Source organism: Neofelis nebulosa, chromosome 8 (genome assembly GCF_028018385.1).
Source record: "Neofelis nebulosa isolate mNeoNeb1 chromosome 8, mNeoNeb1.pri, whole genome shotgun sequence".
Lineage (NCBI taxonomy): Eukaryota > Metazoa > Chordata > Mammalia > Carnivora > Felidae > Neofelis > Neofelis nebulosa.
The window spans coordinates 137911813-137925580 of NC_080789.1; the positions used below are offsets into that span (position 1 = coordinate 137911813).

The following is a 13768-nucleotide window of genomic DNA, read 5'->3' on the forward strand; positions in this document are numbered from 1 at the left end:
GAGCCAAAACCGAGAGTCGGACGCTTAACCGACTGAAGCCATCTAGGTGCCCCTCTTCTAGCTGTTTAACATTGAAACAGATCATTGATTTTCACTTTCCTTCTCTAACATGAGGATTTAAAAAAGTCTTAAAGTTTCTCTCTAAATATGTATTAATCAGAATGGTACCCTATCTTTCCTGTTTTTCTTCTTTGATCCTTGGGTTACTTGAAAGGGTAGCGCTTAATTGCTAAACATTTTGAGATTTTCCTAAATAGTGTATTGTTACTCCTATCTAATGCAGTTCCGCGATGATCAGAGAATAAACTTGTAAAATTTTAATCTTTGAAATTAAGGCCTAATTTATGGTCAAATAAATGATGTATTTTGGTGAGTGAGTGCGCCCTTGAAAAAGGAACGTACATCCGGTGTGTGTTGGGCTCAGTGCTCGGTACGGGTAGCTGGGAGAGCTGCTCGCACGTGTGTTCTTCCGGGTTCTTTTTCTAGTTCTGTTACTGAGAGGGAGTCTTCCACCAAGAGAGTGGATTTACTTATTTCTCAATTTAGTGCTGTTAGTTTGTACTTCATACATTTAGAGTTCTTTAACAAGGTGAGACTCGTTTCTGATTTGTCTCATGCTAAATACAACCTTTCCAGCTTGCTTCCTGTTTATATTTTTTCCCCATTCTTTTACTTTCATACTTTGTTTTTATACTGAAGTGAGTCTCTTAGAGACAGCATATGGTTGAATATTGCTTTTTTATCCAGTATGACAACCTTGGCCTTTAATGGGATTGGTTCAGTTTATGTCTATTTAATTATTGATATGGCTGGGATTGGATCTGTTGCTTGTTTTCCTTTTTCCTCCCATCTGTTTCTATCCCGCTTCTGTTCTTTTCTCTTTTTGGATTAATGAAGTCTTTTTTTACCATTCCAGATTAATCCCTATAGTGGTTTTGTAGCCATGCCTCTTTGTTTTTACTTTTTTAGTGCTCTGCAAATTATCATATGCATCCTTTATCAGTTTGTTTGGGGTGGATATTGTGCTAGTTTGCATAAGATAGAACCACTTCGCAACACCTTTAGTCCGTTCTCCTTAGTGCTCTTGGTGCCTGTAATTTACGTCTACTTACTAAACTCTACAGTGCAGTGTTACAAGTTCTGCACTAAACAGTGTAAAGCAGAGAGAAGGAACGGTAGTCATTTTACCACGTTACCATCCGTGTTGCTCTTCTTCTCGTAAATCCTTGTTTCGGTGTGGTGACCTCTCTGTCCAGCCCTTCTGTGGCATTCTTGTAGTTCGGGTCTGCTGGTGAGGGGTCTCCGCTGGCATCGGTCTGAAAGTATTCTGTCACCTTCATTTTTGAAGGTGAGATTTTTGTCGGCTTGAGATTTTTTCCTCCCGCACGTGACAGCTGCGGCTCCCTCACTCGTGTCTGCTGTTCCTGCTGAGAAGGTGGCCGCCCTGTCCTCGGTCGCTGTGTCCCTGTTTGGAATGGGGTCTTTCCCTCTGGCTGCTTGCAAGATTCTTTCTGGTTTTTGGCGGTCTCGCTAGGATTCGCCTTTGCGTGGTTTTGCGTGGGGATTTGCTGAACTGCTTGCATGTGTGAGTTAATCGTGTATATCAAATTGGGAATTTTATAATTGTCCTCTTCAGATGTTTCGTCCCATTTCCTCTTTCTCTCCTTCTGGGACACCCCAATTTCGTGCATGTTGGATGCTTGGTATTACTTCCACAGGTCACTGAGACTCTTTGCTTTTTTTTTTTTTTTTTTTTTTTTTTTAACTTTTGTTCTCTCCATGCTTCATATTGGATAATGCCTATTGATTTGTCTTCAAGTTCACAGGCTCCCTTTTTTGTTATTTCCAAAAGCCTATGAATCCCAGTCAGTGAGTTTTAACTTTGTTTTCTGGTACTGTACTTCTATATGTAGAATTTCTAGTTTTTTAAGTATAGTTTTTTTTTTTTTTTTAATGAGATTCTGTTTACTCGTTTTGATCCTACTGGATACATTTATACTAATCTTTTTTTAAGTTTATTTTAAGAGAGAGAGCGAGAGAACGAGAACAAGTGGGGGAGGGGCAGAGAGAGAGGGGGAGAGAACGAACCCAAGCAGGCTGCACTGTCAGCACAGAGCCCAGTGAGGGGCTCAGTTTCACAAACCGTGAGATTGTGATCTGAGCTGAAATCAAGAGTTGGACGTGTAACCGACTGAGCCACCCAGGCAGGCGCCCCTGTGCTAATAATGTGTTCTTGAATGTCTGTTTGAATGAGGATGCTTGTCCTTGAATGTATACATAATAGCGGCCTTTTACCCCTGCATATGTTAACATCGGTAGGTAATCTGGGCATCTGTATCGATTGCTTTTCCCGAAATCTTTACTTTGGGTCACAGTTTGTCTCTTCACATGTCTGGTGATAGTGGATTGCAGACTAGACACATTGATTGGCACGTTTTAGAGATGCTGGATTCTTTCTCTGAAGAGTGTCGATTTTTGCTCAAGTGGGTAGTTAAATTATTGGCCAGGCACCTTGAACTTTTGAGGCTTGAGTTGACACTTTGTTGGATGGGGAGGGCGTGTTGGGGGTGTGTGTGTGTGTGTGTGTGTGTGTGTGCGCGTGTGTGTCTTTGGCTTAATCTTTAGTCCTGCTGTGATGAGGTGTGATCCTCCTGGGGTTTACAGTGGAAAGCTCAAGATGTGCATAGACCAAGCTCTCTAATGTGGCAGTTTCAGACTTCAAACCCATTTGTCCTTAAGGCCCTCAGCTATAATCTCGGCTCCGCTCTTTTCACCTTCTGGCTGTTGCTTTTGCTGGATTTCTTGGAATCTCTCAGGTGCAAGCACTTCCAGAGTTAACGATTTGAAGAGGTTTTATAGATTTGGTGGCTGCCCTTTTGTGGATTTCCTCCCACAATTTTCATCTCCTTTGACAGCCCCAGATTCTGTCCTGTGGCACCTTGAATCAGTAAGACCGCTGGCTTTCTGCTTCGTTCTAGCCGCGCTGTTACAGGGATGGGGAGAAAGGGGTTCCTTCGGGGGGAGAGCCATAGGAACCACAGAGGATCTCGCTTGTTCCTTCAAGTCTCTTCTCCAGTGTCAGTCTGCTTTTTTAGTCACTCTCCAGGGCCTCCTGATTGGTTCCCCCCCCCCACCCCCACCCCCCGTTCAGTTTCATTTATATGCTGGAGGATTAGCATAAGCACTTCAAAAGGACTTGGCATTCAGGACTGAATGTGAGACTTCATGGTTTTGACTCTATTTTGTAAATTGTTGCTTTAATGACTTTTAAACTAATGCCTTCTAGAAGGAAATTGAGCAGATATACGTCGCCTGTGTAACTCACAAAGATCTAAGAAAGGAGACTTTAGTCGTGGACACAATTATAAATTATAATTTCAAACATTTTTTTAGGCTAAGTGCTATTTATGGTGGTACCTACATGCTCAACAAGCCAATTGAGGAAATCATTGTGCAAAATGGAAAAGTGATTGGTGTGAAATCTGAAGGAGAGGTAAGAGCTTTTACAATTTAAAAAATACCATGTTTTTTTGAAGGAGGTGTTATTTAACATAATGTAGAATGGACATTGATGCTAGATTCCAGACTACATGTGGTTTCTTTATGGCAGGTTGTCATTTGTAATGACTAAGGACTAGTTAAAGATGTTGTGCTTAAAAAGTATTATTTCCTCTTGGGTTGATTAGCGCTTCAGATGGAAATAGACATTATGGATGAAGTCTAAGTGGTAAGTAGTCTGTATTTATGTAGTGTAGGTTGGTGCCTGTCTCCTGAGTGTTCCTTTAGATTTGGCTTTATTTGTACCGCTTATAATTTATTGGTTGAGTTTGGACTTGGTGGATACTGAGGACTTTATTATTTAATTTGGGTGTTGGCTAGGTGGAGTTTCGCGCAGTGTTTCTCAAATTTGAACTGCACACACACCTGTGTTACTCCTCGTAACGTGCACATCCTGATGCGGTGGGCCTGCGGTTTCTTACAAGTTCTCAGGGGATGCTGATGCCATGGGTCTGCCAGCCAGATCATTTATATTTTGTGAAATGGCAGCCCTCACAAGGAGTGAGAACTGCTCCAAAGCTGGGGATAGAGACCTACTTCGGTGTTCTTGATGGTCTTCCGTGGGTTAGGACCACGTGATCGACACCCGCCGGGTGGCCATCGGAACGAAGCGTTACTGTTGTAGACCTTTGGTAACTGTCTTGTGCTTTCAGCACGGGAGGTTCTGGGAAATAATCTGCTATCTCAGAGTCTTTGTTAGCACGGAGTTTCATCTCCTCGTTTCTCAGGGCTGCTCCCTCTCAGGAAATTACGGAACATGTACTTCTTACTGGGGACAGTCCCCTGTGATGACAGCCTTCGGTACAGTATTCTGTTTAACCCAACAACCACCCTTTGAGGTTGGCTACAGCCGGGATCTGAAACCTGTCTGTGCAGTTCTAAAACCTGTACTTCTAAAGGCTGTGCACCAGGTTGCCGAATACTTGAACAGGACTTCGAATTCACGGATCTGTTCCAGGAGACTCTGTTGGGATTGTTGGCAAAACTAGTTTTAAGTTGTCCGTAGTTACGGTTAACCTTATGAGGGCCACAGATTCTACTCCAGGGACAGGGGCGTCAACCTTCTATCAAAAACATTGTGGACACCGAATATTATAAATGTTACTTACACGTTTTGTGACAGGTTGCTCGCTGTAAGCAGCTCATCTGTGATCCCAGCTACGTCCAAGACCGAGTAGAAAAAGTGGGCCAGGTGCTCAGAGTAATCTGCATCCTCAGCCACCCCATCAAGAACACCAACGATGCCAACTCCTGCCAGATCATCATTCCCCAGAACCAAGTCAATCGGAAGTCGGGTGAGCTTTGAGGATCCAGCAGATGTTTGTAGGATTTTGTTAAATGTAATTCGCTTCATGTTTTGTCCCAAATTCCTAATTTTATTTGCTCTGTTATAGTGAAGAAACTTTAAGTTACATAGGAGAAACAAGGTGTGAGGGATCCTCACACTGGAAGGCGCACACGAGTCCCAGAGCCCTGCCTTGGATCTGTGCGCTTGTCTAGAATGAGGGATCGAGGCTGGACTAGAGGAGTGTGGTGTCCGTGATTATGTGCCTCTGGAGGTTTCTGTCATTAGCTGACATTATTTGTCAGCCTAATACTCTGAGGAAGATCAGGACTCACTTCTAAAATTGTTAATTCCTAAGCTGTTTGTGCTAAGCAGCTGTCTTCATCCCCTACCTTTTTCCATCTTCCTTCCAGGTGAAGCCCTAAGGCTTATATTTATCGAATCTTCAACTTAAAAGGAGTTAGGAGCTTTTGAACACACTATTAAGAGCTGTGTTTGTTTTTCCACGGGAGCAACCAGAATCACAGGTCATGACTGGAACAGAGGGATGTTCACAGGCCCCAAGCAGATCGCAGGGTCTGTGAAAATCTCAAAAGAGCAAAGGGAGCTCAGTCATGATTTTGTACATTGGAAAATGAGTAGCTACTGAGTGGGACATAGGAAGAATTATAGGAGTTTATTTTTTAATGTTTATTTTTGAGAGAGAAAGACAGACACAGAATCCAAAGCAGCCTCCAGGCTCCGAGCGGTCAGCACAGAGCCTGCCTGACACGGGGCTGGAACTCATGAGTTACACGATCATGACCTGAGCCCGTCGGACACTTAACTGACGGAGCCACCCACGCGCCCCTAATGACAGAGTTTGTTATGCCAACCGAAGAATAGCTTATGCTGATTTGCAGTTTTGTTATCCTAATAAATAAATGAAAAACCGGTACTTAATAAACCTTTCTAAATGCAAGGCGCGGAGAGGAAGATGACCCCAGAGCAGTCAGTTTGCTTTGTGAGGCTCTGTAGGTAGCCGTAGCAGAGCCGGGAAAAGAAACCTCCTGAGCCTGGCGGTTCACGGCTCCGCGTGTCCTTACTGTCCAGTGGGCTAGAAGTCGCTGGATACTTGCAGACTTTTGTGTGTGACCCGGTTTGCCTAGAAGATCTGGTCAGTCCCAAGCAATTTTAACGCACACCTCGAGGAGATACACGGGGGACGCCAGAGCACGCGCATATTCCCGAGCTTTACAAGCCCCGGCAGTGAGTGCCTTCCCTTGTTTCCAGATATCTACGTCTGCATGATCTCCTCCGCACACAACGTGGCCGCACAAGGCAAGTACATCGCCATAGTCAGTACGACTGTGGAGACCAAGGAACCGGAGAAAGAAATCAGACCGGCTCTGGAGCTTTTGGAACCAATTGAACAGAAGTAAGCGATGTGTTCGTTTAGCTGACATCTGAGATTGATACTTGCACGGAGTGTGGCGAGCCGGGTGAGAGCCGCCAGTGGCTGTGGTGTGGGCCTTGTGCCTGCCGGTCTCGTCCTTTGGGTTTTGAATTTCAGGCAGAGCTGGGAGTGTGGGCTTGGGGTCCGCTCGCCTGCTGACTCCGTTCTCTCTTTCCTTCCAGATTTGTTAGCATCAGTGACCTCCTTGTACCAAAAGATTTGGGAACAGAAAGCCAGGTGAGTGTGGCGCTCTGAAGAGAGTATCAACACGCAGGCTTTATTGGGAGACACCCCTGCAGCGTCTCAGGTCTTTGTGATTTTCGTTTGTAGATCTTTATTTCCCGTGCATACGATGCTACAACTCACTTTGAGACAACTTGTGACGACATTAAAGACATCTATAAGAGGATGACCGGATCCGAGTTTGACTTCGAGGAAATGAAGCGCAAGAAGAATGACATCTACGGGGAAGACTAACGGCAGTGCGATTATCATCTCCTTAGGACAGACTTACCTTTGGCAAATGACGCGTATCGTATGAAATCAATATTGTAAGGCCTGCTTTTGTAATCAAAACGGAGATTGCAGAGCACTGTACCAGTAAATATTCCTCCCCTTTCTAATATCATGTATTAACTCGTTTTCCTGGAGTGGCTATTCAGAATTGGCGGGTGACCACATTCTGTTCGGTTTAACCAGTACTGGCTTTTTTTCCCCCTAGTGCAGCATCAGTTTTAAAAATCCCTTGTGATACTGATACAGAGCACTTGATACAGGATTTGTATCTTTTAATCAGCGCAGCCTTCGCAGGTGCGCTGCTGCCGCCCGAGAGCCGGATCGGTGGGTGGCGTGCCGTCTGTCCTCTTGACATGGAGGGGATTCGAGATGGAATGTTCCATAATTCGGGACGGCATCCCTGCGTTCTCCCTACACCTTCACGTCTCCTATCAAGTATTATGACAGCGCCCACGGAACACAGCCCCAAGTTGGGGTTCCGTGGGCCTGAAATTCTAACACAACTCCGGACCGTGAGAGTCATCTTGGAGGAGGCCTGTGTGCGGTGTTTTAACCTGATAAGATTGAGAAGAGCAGAGGGGAAAGACCCCTATCGTGAAGCAGGTAAACGTAGAAGCTTCTTTTGTATCCCAGGTGTGGCTTCTTCGACGGACCAAAAGCTGCGACGCGGTATTGATTTGACAGAGCCTCCGCTTCAGTGGTGTCTGTCTCAGAATGGCTCCAGGTGATTTCTGTACTGCAAATAAAGCCAAACTCTGGAAACCAGTTCTTTCTCGATTGGTCTGTCTGTGTCCCGACATTAAGAGCGAGTGGGGCTTGCCCCAGGTGCGCCCCAGCTGCTCACTCCCCTCGGCGTGGCTGCAGCGCACGGGGCCACGTGCAGATTTCGATGGCTAAACATACGCCCGTCCTCTGGCTTCACTGTGAGTAGACCCCAAGTTGTGTTCTCGCCACAGCCTCCTGAGGCACAGAATTGCCCCAGTCGAGAACCCGCGGCTTGGCCTGCATGGTAAGATCATCTACAATCCCAGCGAGCCTTTCCTTGCCCGCCGGGCTAGAAGCACAGAGAAGAACTGTATTTCCACATCCCTCACTCGACAGCCACGGAGCGCCTGTGATACTTGGTGCCAGGCCAGTGGGTACGAGGATGAAAGAGGCAGTCTGGAAGGGCAGCAGGGCCGAGACTGACCCTGGGGCTCGGTTAAGGGGAAAAGTGGTTTTAGAAAAGGGTCATGGGAAGACTTTGCGGCAAGAGGGGGAGGGGTGGACGTTTGAGGGAGGAGAGGACAGCAGGCTCAGCTCACAGCAGGGGCTCAGGTGGACCAAGGAGGGTTACAGCCCCCTTCCTGGATTCTTCACTGAGCGGGGGTGTTTCTAGACGAGAAACTGCGTCAGCCGCCCACCTTCCGACTCGGCGGGAGGGGCGGGCGGGCAGAGGTCCCGTCCTGGAGTTCTGTGAGCCTTCTCTCGGGTCAGGGCTGTGGGGGCTGGACCGGCAGATGGAGGTCCCGTGGTAGGAGTGGAAGCGAAGTCCTACCTGTTAAATGGGCTACAAACTGCCAGAAGGTTCTCCAGGGAAGGAATCGCAGAAACAGCTGAATGATTTTCAGTTGTCTTTATTAAAAAAATGAAACAAATTGGTTAGAAAAACCTCTGTTCCAAATAGATACTATGTATCTCTACAAACTTTTTTGCTTGGTTTTGAGTTTAAAGATTCCCCTAGAAATTATTTCTAATACCATAAATAAATGATTTTCTTCCTCCGAGGGTTGACTTGTAATGCGCTGTTTACAAAATCTAAGTGAAAAATGACAGTTCATAAATTTGTACCATTTAACTTCCTGTAGTGTTGCTAGAGTAACAGCAAATAAAACCAAGATTACAGCTTTTACAAGGGTGGCAAAACCTTTCAAACAGGCTGTAACATGCACTATATACGCCTTTTCGACACTGACATGCAAAAACAAAGCTATTGGTTAAAATAGACTTCTTTTTGCTACACCTAAGTAAACGTGTTTGTAAAACTCTTTTTAACGTTGAGCTTAATAGCTTTGAAGGCGCTCCGTAAAAATGAAATAATTTAAAACAATATTTAATAGTATAACCCAAAGCTGGTAGACAGCTGCTGTCCCACTGTGAGTGAAGTCCAAGATTTTAGAGCAGAGTGTGAAGAAATGAAGAACACTCCTGTGTCGTAGAACATTGATTGTTCAGATATGAGAAGGCTGTTCCGTGTATCTAAAAAGTTTCCAAAGTAAAAGGAAAATACTAATTTGTTGGTGGCACCACTGGTGTTCTAGGCAAGCTGCAGCGGAGTCCCCTGCATAAATACAAAATTGGTCATTCCGTCTTTATAAACAGAATAACCAAGAAATGTTTTGTAAATAGGATGCTGTCGAAGAGGGACGTTCTCTTCCGTCCTGGGAACGAGATGAACCACAAGTGAAAATGTGTTCAGTCATTCAGATGAAACGGGGGACCCTGAAGTAGATGATCCTTCAAAAATTCTGACTTTAATGCCAAACCAACAGCAATCCCACCCCTAACACAGATTTAAAATTTACAGCATGATGTATAGTAAAGAGCAGAGTTTTCAAACAACTGGTTTCCTCACAGAATGTCCATATCAGTCCTGTCCTCACGAGGGAGAGTTCTGGAAAGTGTTCTTACCAATAGCTACTCTTAAACGGAGCTGCTATTTTTTGTATATTTTCAATAAAGTTATTTACATCTGTAACCAGGATGCCACTGTTTTCAAAGACTTCTCTGGAGATGGTAGGCTTTTCTGTAAAAAGAAGAAAAATACCTTTTTGGTGAAAAAGTCATTGATGTATACTTTTCAGGCATCAGAACCCCTTTTATTTAAAAAGCAAAACTTTTATGGAACGACTTGGTCCATGGGGAATGGGTCCAGGGAGGAAGGGGTATGAAGCTTTGGGAGCGGCCGGGGTGGGGGTGGGGGTGCCGAGCACCGCTGATACAGAAGGACTGTGGCCCTACCTTCCGTAGTTCTAACGGCTTGGCGAACGTTCGCCTAAAACTTGAGGTGCCCGCAGGCCACAGCTAGTAGACAAGCGGACCGGAGGGCCACCAGACAGAGCCCACGGCGCCCCTCGGCCCGGCCTCCCATGCGTTTAGGAGCACATACCAGGCAGGAAGGGGGGTCCCGGCTGCCCCGTACAGTGCGTGTGCGCACAGATCCCGTACGGCATCCGATGACCGCACCTGGACCCTTCCAGAGCTGGCAGAACAGACACGGTGAGTTTACCTGTCAGGAAGACCGCGAACCTGGCGTGGACGTGCTGAACTTGCAGGTTGAGCAGACATTTCAAATGTTCTGCTTTTGTTGGCGATCGAGAGTCACAGTGGTGGTAATGAAGCAGTTCGATGAGATTCGCACTCTGATAGGATCTCAGTATTAAGTTCTTCTTACGTGCGATCGAATCCACTCTGCAACGTACACAGAATCGTTAACCAAATGCGGATTCCCTGGCAACTTGCAGGAGGCTACTTTTTACCGTATCTGGATTTTCAGCTGTTTCGTTCCTTCACTGCTTGCCTTCGCTATACTTTGACCTCTTACGTCAAAACACTCAAACCTCCGGGGATGCTCTTTGCCTTTTCTGTTCTTTTCCACCGGGCCCCTGGCTTCCTGGATGTCATCGTCCCGTCAGGTTCCCTCACGACCTGACAGGCTGGCTCTTTCCTCCCGTTAGCGTTCCGGGTGTCCGGGAAGCACGGGCCTCGCTCCGAGCAGGAGGGACGTCCACGCGCTCACCTACTGCCACTTCCCAACGACGCTGCTTGGCGGGCCCTTCAGTCATTCCTAGCGGGCCCGGCGGTGCTTTGTCACAGCAGCGCTTCCAAAGCCGCTCTTCAGGCCCCGCACTGCTTGCCAAACACCGATGTCCTTACACTTAGGTAGCAGCGGGAATTTTCGTAATTTCTCACCTCTCTTAAAATCTTGTTAACTACCTATCTTTTCTTCCTCTTTTAGTGGAAGATGTCTGACTGTGAAACGTCCCTGTGTCTGCTCTCCCGCCCTGTAGCAGGGATGAACCCGATGCCCCGCTGGGCACCACACGGCGCACTTCTGTGACACCAGCTTTTGTGGGTACGCTCCCGTGGAAGTCGGTCACGTTCGCCTAGAGATGGACGGGAGGCTGCTTTTGTAGTTTCTCATAATCACGTGGCTATAAACGTTCTTTGGGGAACTGCAGTTTTTAACGCCTAGGTTTTTGGGGTTTTAGATTAAGATGAGTTCCTCTGAAGGCCACAGGACGTGGGGAGTTTTCTGACGAGTTCCCACTGCACCCGCTCCATGTGAGGCGGGTGCCCTCTGAAGAGGACAGCGCCAGCAGCAAGGGGTCCGTCTACCCCAAAGTCCCATGAACGGGAAGTAAGCTTATTCGTGCCAGCTGACCAGGGGTGAGGTGGTACCTCGGAACTCCTCCTTGCACTTGAATCTTTCCTCTGAAGTGCCCGCTCACCACCTCCTCGGGATCTCCTGGCCACAGCCTCTGCGCTCACCAGGTCCTTGGAGCCCTGCACCCCTTCCACGATATCGTGGGCTCGGGTCCGCTTGGACGCCCTGGCTCATTTGCCCTCCTGCACTTGTTCCTAGGTACGAGCTTCTCCCGGAACCCTGCTCGGGGCTGCCTGCGTCCCTTTCAAGATCTCCCGCGTGTGCGCTTTTGCACCTACGTCTGTCCTCCTCAGGAGGGCGTGGTGCGGGGAGACGTGGTCATCTTAGAGATGGACATTCCGGGCTCGAAGCCCAGCTTCACAACTTCTTGTCTGAGCTGGATCAGCTCTGTCTTCGCCCTGTGCTTCCACTATGCCACTGAAGCAGGTCCTCGCCGTCAGCAGCCTCGGAAGCTGGGCCGGGACGCCGCCAAAAACGCCCGTCAGCGCCCCCGCAGGTCCTCGACCGGGGCTTGTGGGGTCTCCTCCCAGCTCCCCGCGCCAGACCCTGTTGGCTCCTGCCTCCCCGAGTGCAGAGGCTCCCGCAGGCCCCAGGGCTCAGCAGCTGTACATCTGAAACAAGACCTGTTTCTGGTCTTGTTTGGGGTAAAATTTAACTGAGGATACGTCCTGCTCTCAATTTTTCCATCCTCGTGACCGTGGAAACAATACACGAATCAACACCGGACAAAGCACCATGGTGGCAAGCCCACGGCTCGCTCTCCGTCCCCTCCGTTCACGGTGGCGGAACCTGAACTTCGCTACCCACACCTTCCAGACTCGCGCACCTGACCCCCTCCTGGCCGAGCGCACACAGCGTGGGCCCCAAACTCCGGGCGGCGGCCCCGACCCCGCTGTCTACCCCAAAAACCCGGCCCCAGAAACCAAATCTCAACCCCCAATGGAGCTGAAGGTGGCGCCTGGACGTGCAGGTGGCCGCCCCTGCCCCCCACCCCCGCGCGCAGACCTCACCTGACGTCTTCCTTCAGCTGCTTATTCTCCCTGTGGTGAAGCAGCCACTTCCATCTCCCGTTTCCGTTCAGCTTCTCCAGGGTTTTGACAATGTCCTTCAGCTGAACTACACAGCGGAACACAAGAGGCCTTGTCGGCTCCCGGCTCGTGCGGTCGGAGCCCGGCGATGGTTCCCGGTGGGAACCGAGGTCCCGGGCCTCAGTGCACGGGCCTCCCCCTCACGGCTAGGACGCGGCGACCTGCGGTCCCCTCGGCCGTGGCAGGAGCGCCCGGACCGCCACGCGGACGCGGCACGGACACACGGAACAAGCGGGAGCGCCCGCTGCGCCAGAGGAAGACAGGTGCCTGGGCGGAAGTCACGCCTGTGGAGGTAACCCCCTCCCGCCTTCTGGCCCACGAGGGGCACCTATGGCAAGTTCTCTGGGCCGTCAGCTTGGGCAGGTTCCGACGATACCTCAAAGCCGGCTGCCGCCCTGACCTCCCTCCGCGTCCCGTGCCCAGAGGGAAGGGAATTGTGAGTGTTCGGCACATACTCAAGAAGGCTTTTGGGAGCCATTTGTTGACTTCCAGAACATCAACAGCATGGCAGGGGTGATGGCAACGGGAGCGGGGGGGGGGGGGGAGCGGACGGGGCCAGTGTAGGGACAGTTACAGCAAGAGTCCACGGTGAACGGCTCCGCGGCAGCACTGACAGGAAGGGACCGAGAAGCGGGGCTGGCGGTCCCATCACCAGGCAGCACCAGGAGGCGGAGAGCACGCGGGCTGGGGAGGAGGATGCCAGCGATCCCCAGGGAGGTGCAAGTGCTCAGCACGCGGCAAAAACTCAGGCCTCTGAAGGTGGCGACTGAGACCGAGTTGTTACTTTCTTTTGGGTGAAATCACAGTCGGGTCACTGGGTGAAGAGAAACTGATTTGACTGTCCTTTAAAGAAAGAAGAGAGGAAAATACAAGACCAACCTAATGTCAGAGTTTCCAGGATCTTGTCATCTGAGACCACAAAGCCTCCCGCGTGGAAGAGCTCCTGGTAGGTGCACTCGGGGACGTCTTCAGGGCCGTCCACGCCAGCGAACACGACACCGGGGAAGTGCTTCAGCCTCAGCAAACAGGGAATCTAGCAAACACAGACGCATCCCGGGAAAGAGGTCTGTCAGGTCGCTTTCGGCACTTTTACCCCAGGGTTTCGAGGTTCGGGGACAGCCGGAAAGAACTTCGCCTGGACGACTGACCGGGAATCCTGCAAAGCCCTATCCAACACCAGGAGCGCCCCTCACAGGCAGTCCTGACTCCGTTCACCATCCACGCCGCACACTCGCTCCGGCCCGTCCCCTTCTAACTCCAAAGGCCGAGGACGGTGACGGAGGGAAGGCACAGCGGAGGCCTGGACACCCGTCAAGTAGTGAAGCAGGCGACAGGCTCACACCGTCGCTGCTCTCTCTCCGGCTCCCCGGGCCTCCTGCACGGCAGGGCTTGATTCCCACCCCCGAGCGCAGTTCTTGGGACAGGCAATTACTCTGATGCAAATAACGGGTAAATAAATA

At 49.3% G+C, this 13768-nt stretch overlaps 2 protein-coding genes across 9 annotated transcripts in view; one reads left to right on the forward strand and one right to left on the reverse strand.

The window, feature by feature from the left end:
* Window positions 1-7559, forward strand: part of GDI2 (GDP dissociation inhibitor 2) — a 34431-nt gene extending 26872 nt beyond the window's left edge. Inside the window, exons 7-11 of the mRNA XM_058682001.1 lie at window positions 3394-3493; window positions 4682-4853; window positions 6116-6260; window positions 6461-6515; window positions 6609-7559. Coding sequence (XP_058537984.1) covers window positions 3394-3493; window positions 4682-4853; window positions 6116-6260; window positions 6461-6515; window positions 6609-6755 — 619 coding nt within the window. The 3' untranslated portion in view covers window positions 6756-7559. The remainder of the gene's footprint in view (window positions 1-3393; window positions 3494-4681; window positions 4854-6115; window positions 6261-6460; window positions 6516-6608) is intronic.
* Window positions 7560-8394: 835 nt separating this feature from the next.
* TASOR2 (transcription activation suppressor family member 2) overlaps window positions 8395-13768 on the reverse strand; it is an 80803-nt gene continuing 75429 nt past the window's right edge. For 7 of the 8 annotated variants that reach the window (XM_058681993.1, XM_058682000.1, XM_058681994.1 and 4 more), the window contains 4 exons: window positions 13188-13341; window positions 12231-12336; window positions 10063-10244; window positions 8395-9579 (listed from right to left, as the gene is read on the reverse strand). In XM_058681993.1, coding sequence (XP_058537976.1) covers window positions 9461-9579; window positions 10063-10244; window positions 12231-12336; window positions 13188-13341 — 561 coding nt within the window. In that variant the 3' untranslated portion in view covers window positions 8395-9460. The remainder of the gene's footprint in view (window positions 9580-10062; window positions 10245-12230; window positions 12337-13187; window positions 13342-13768) is intronic. The other variant, XM_058681997.1, reaches the window with a different exon arrangement.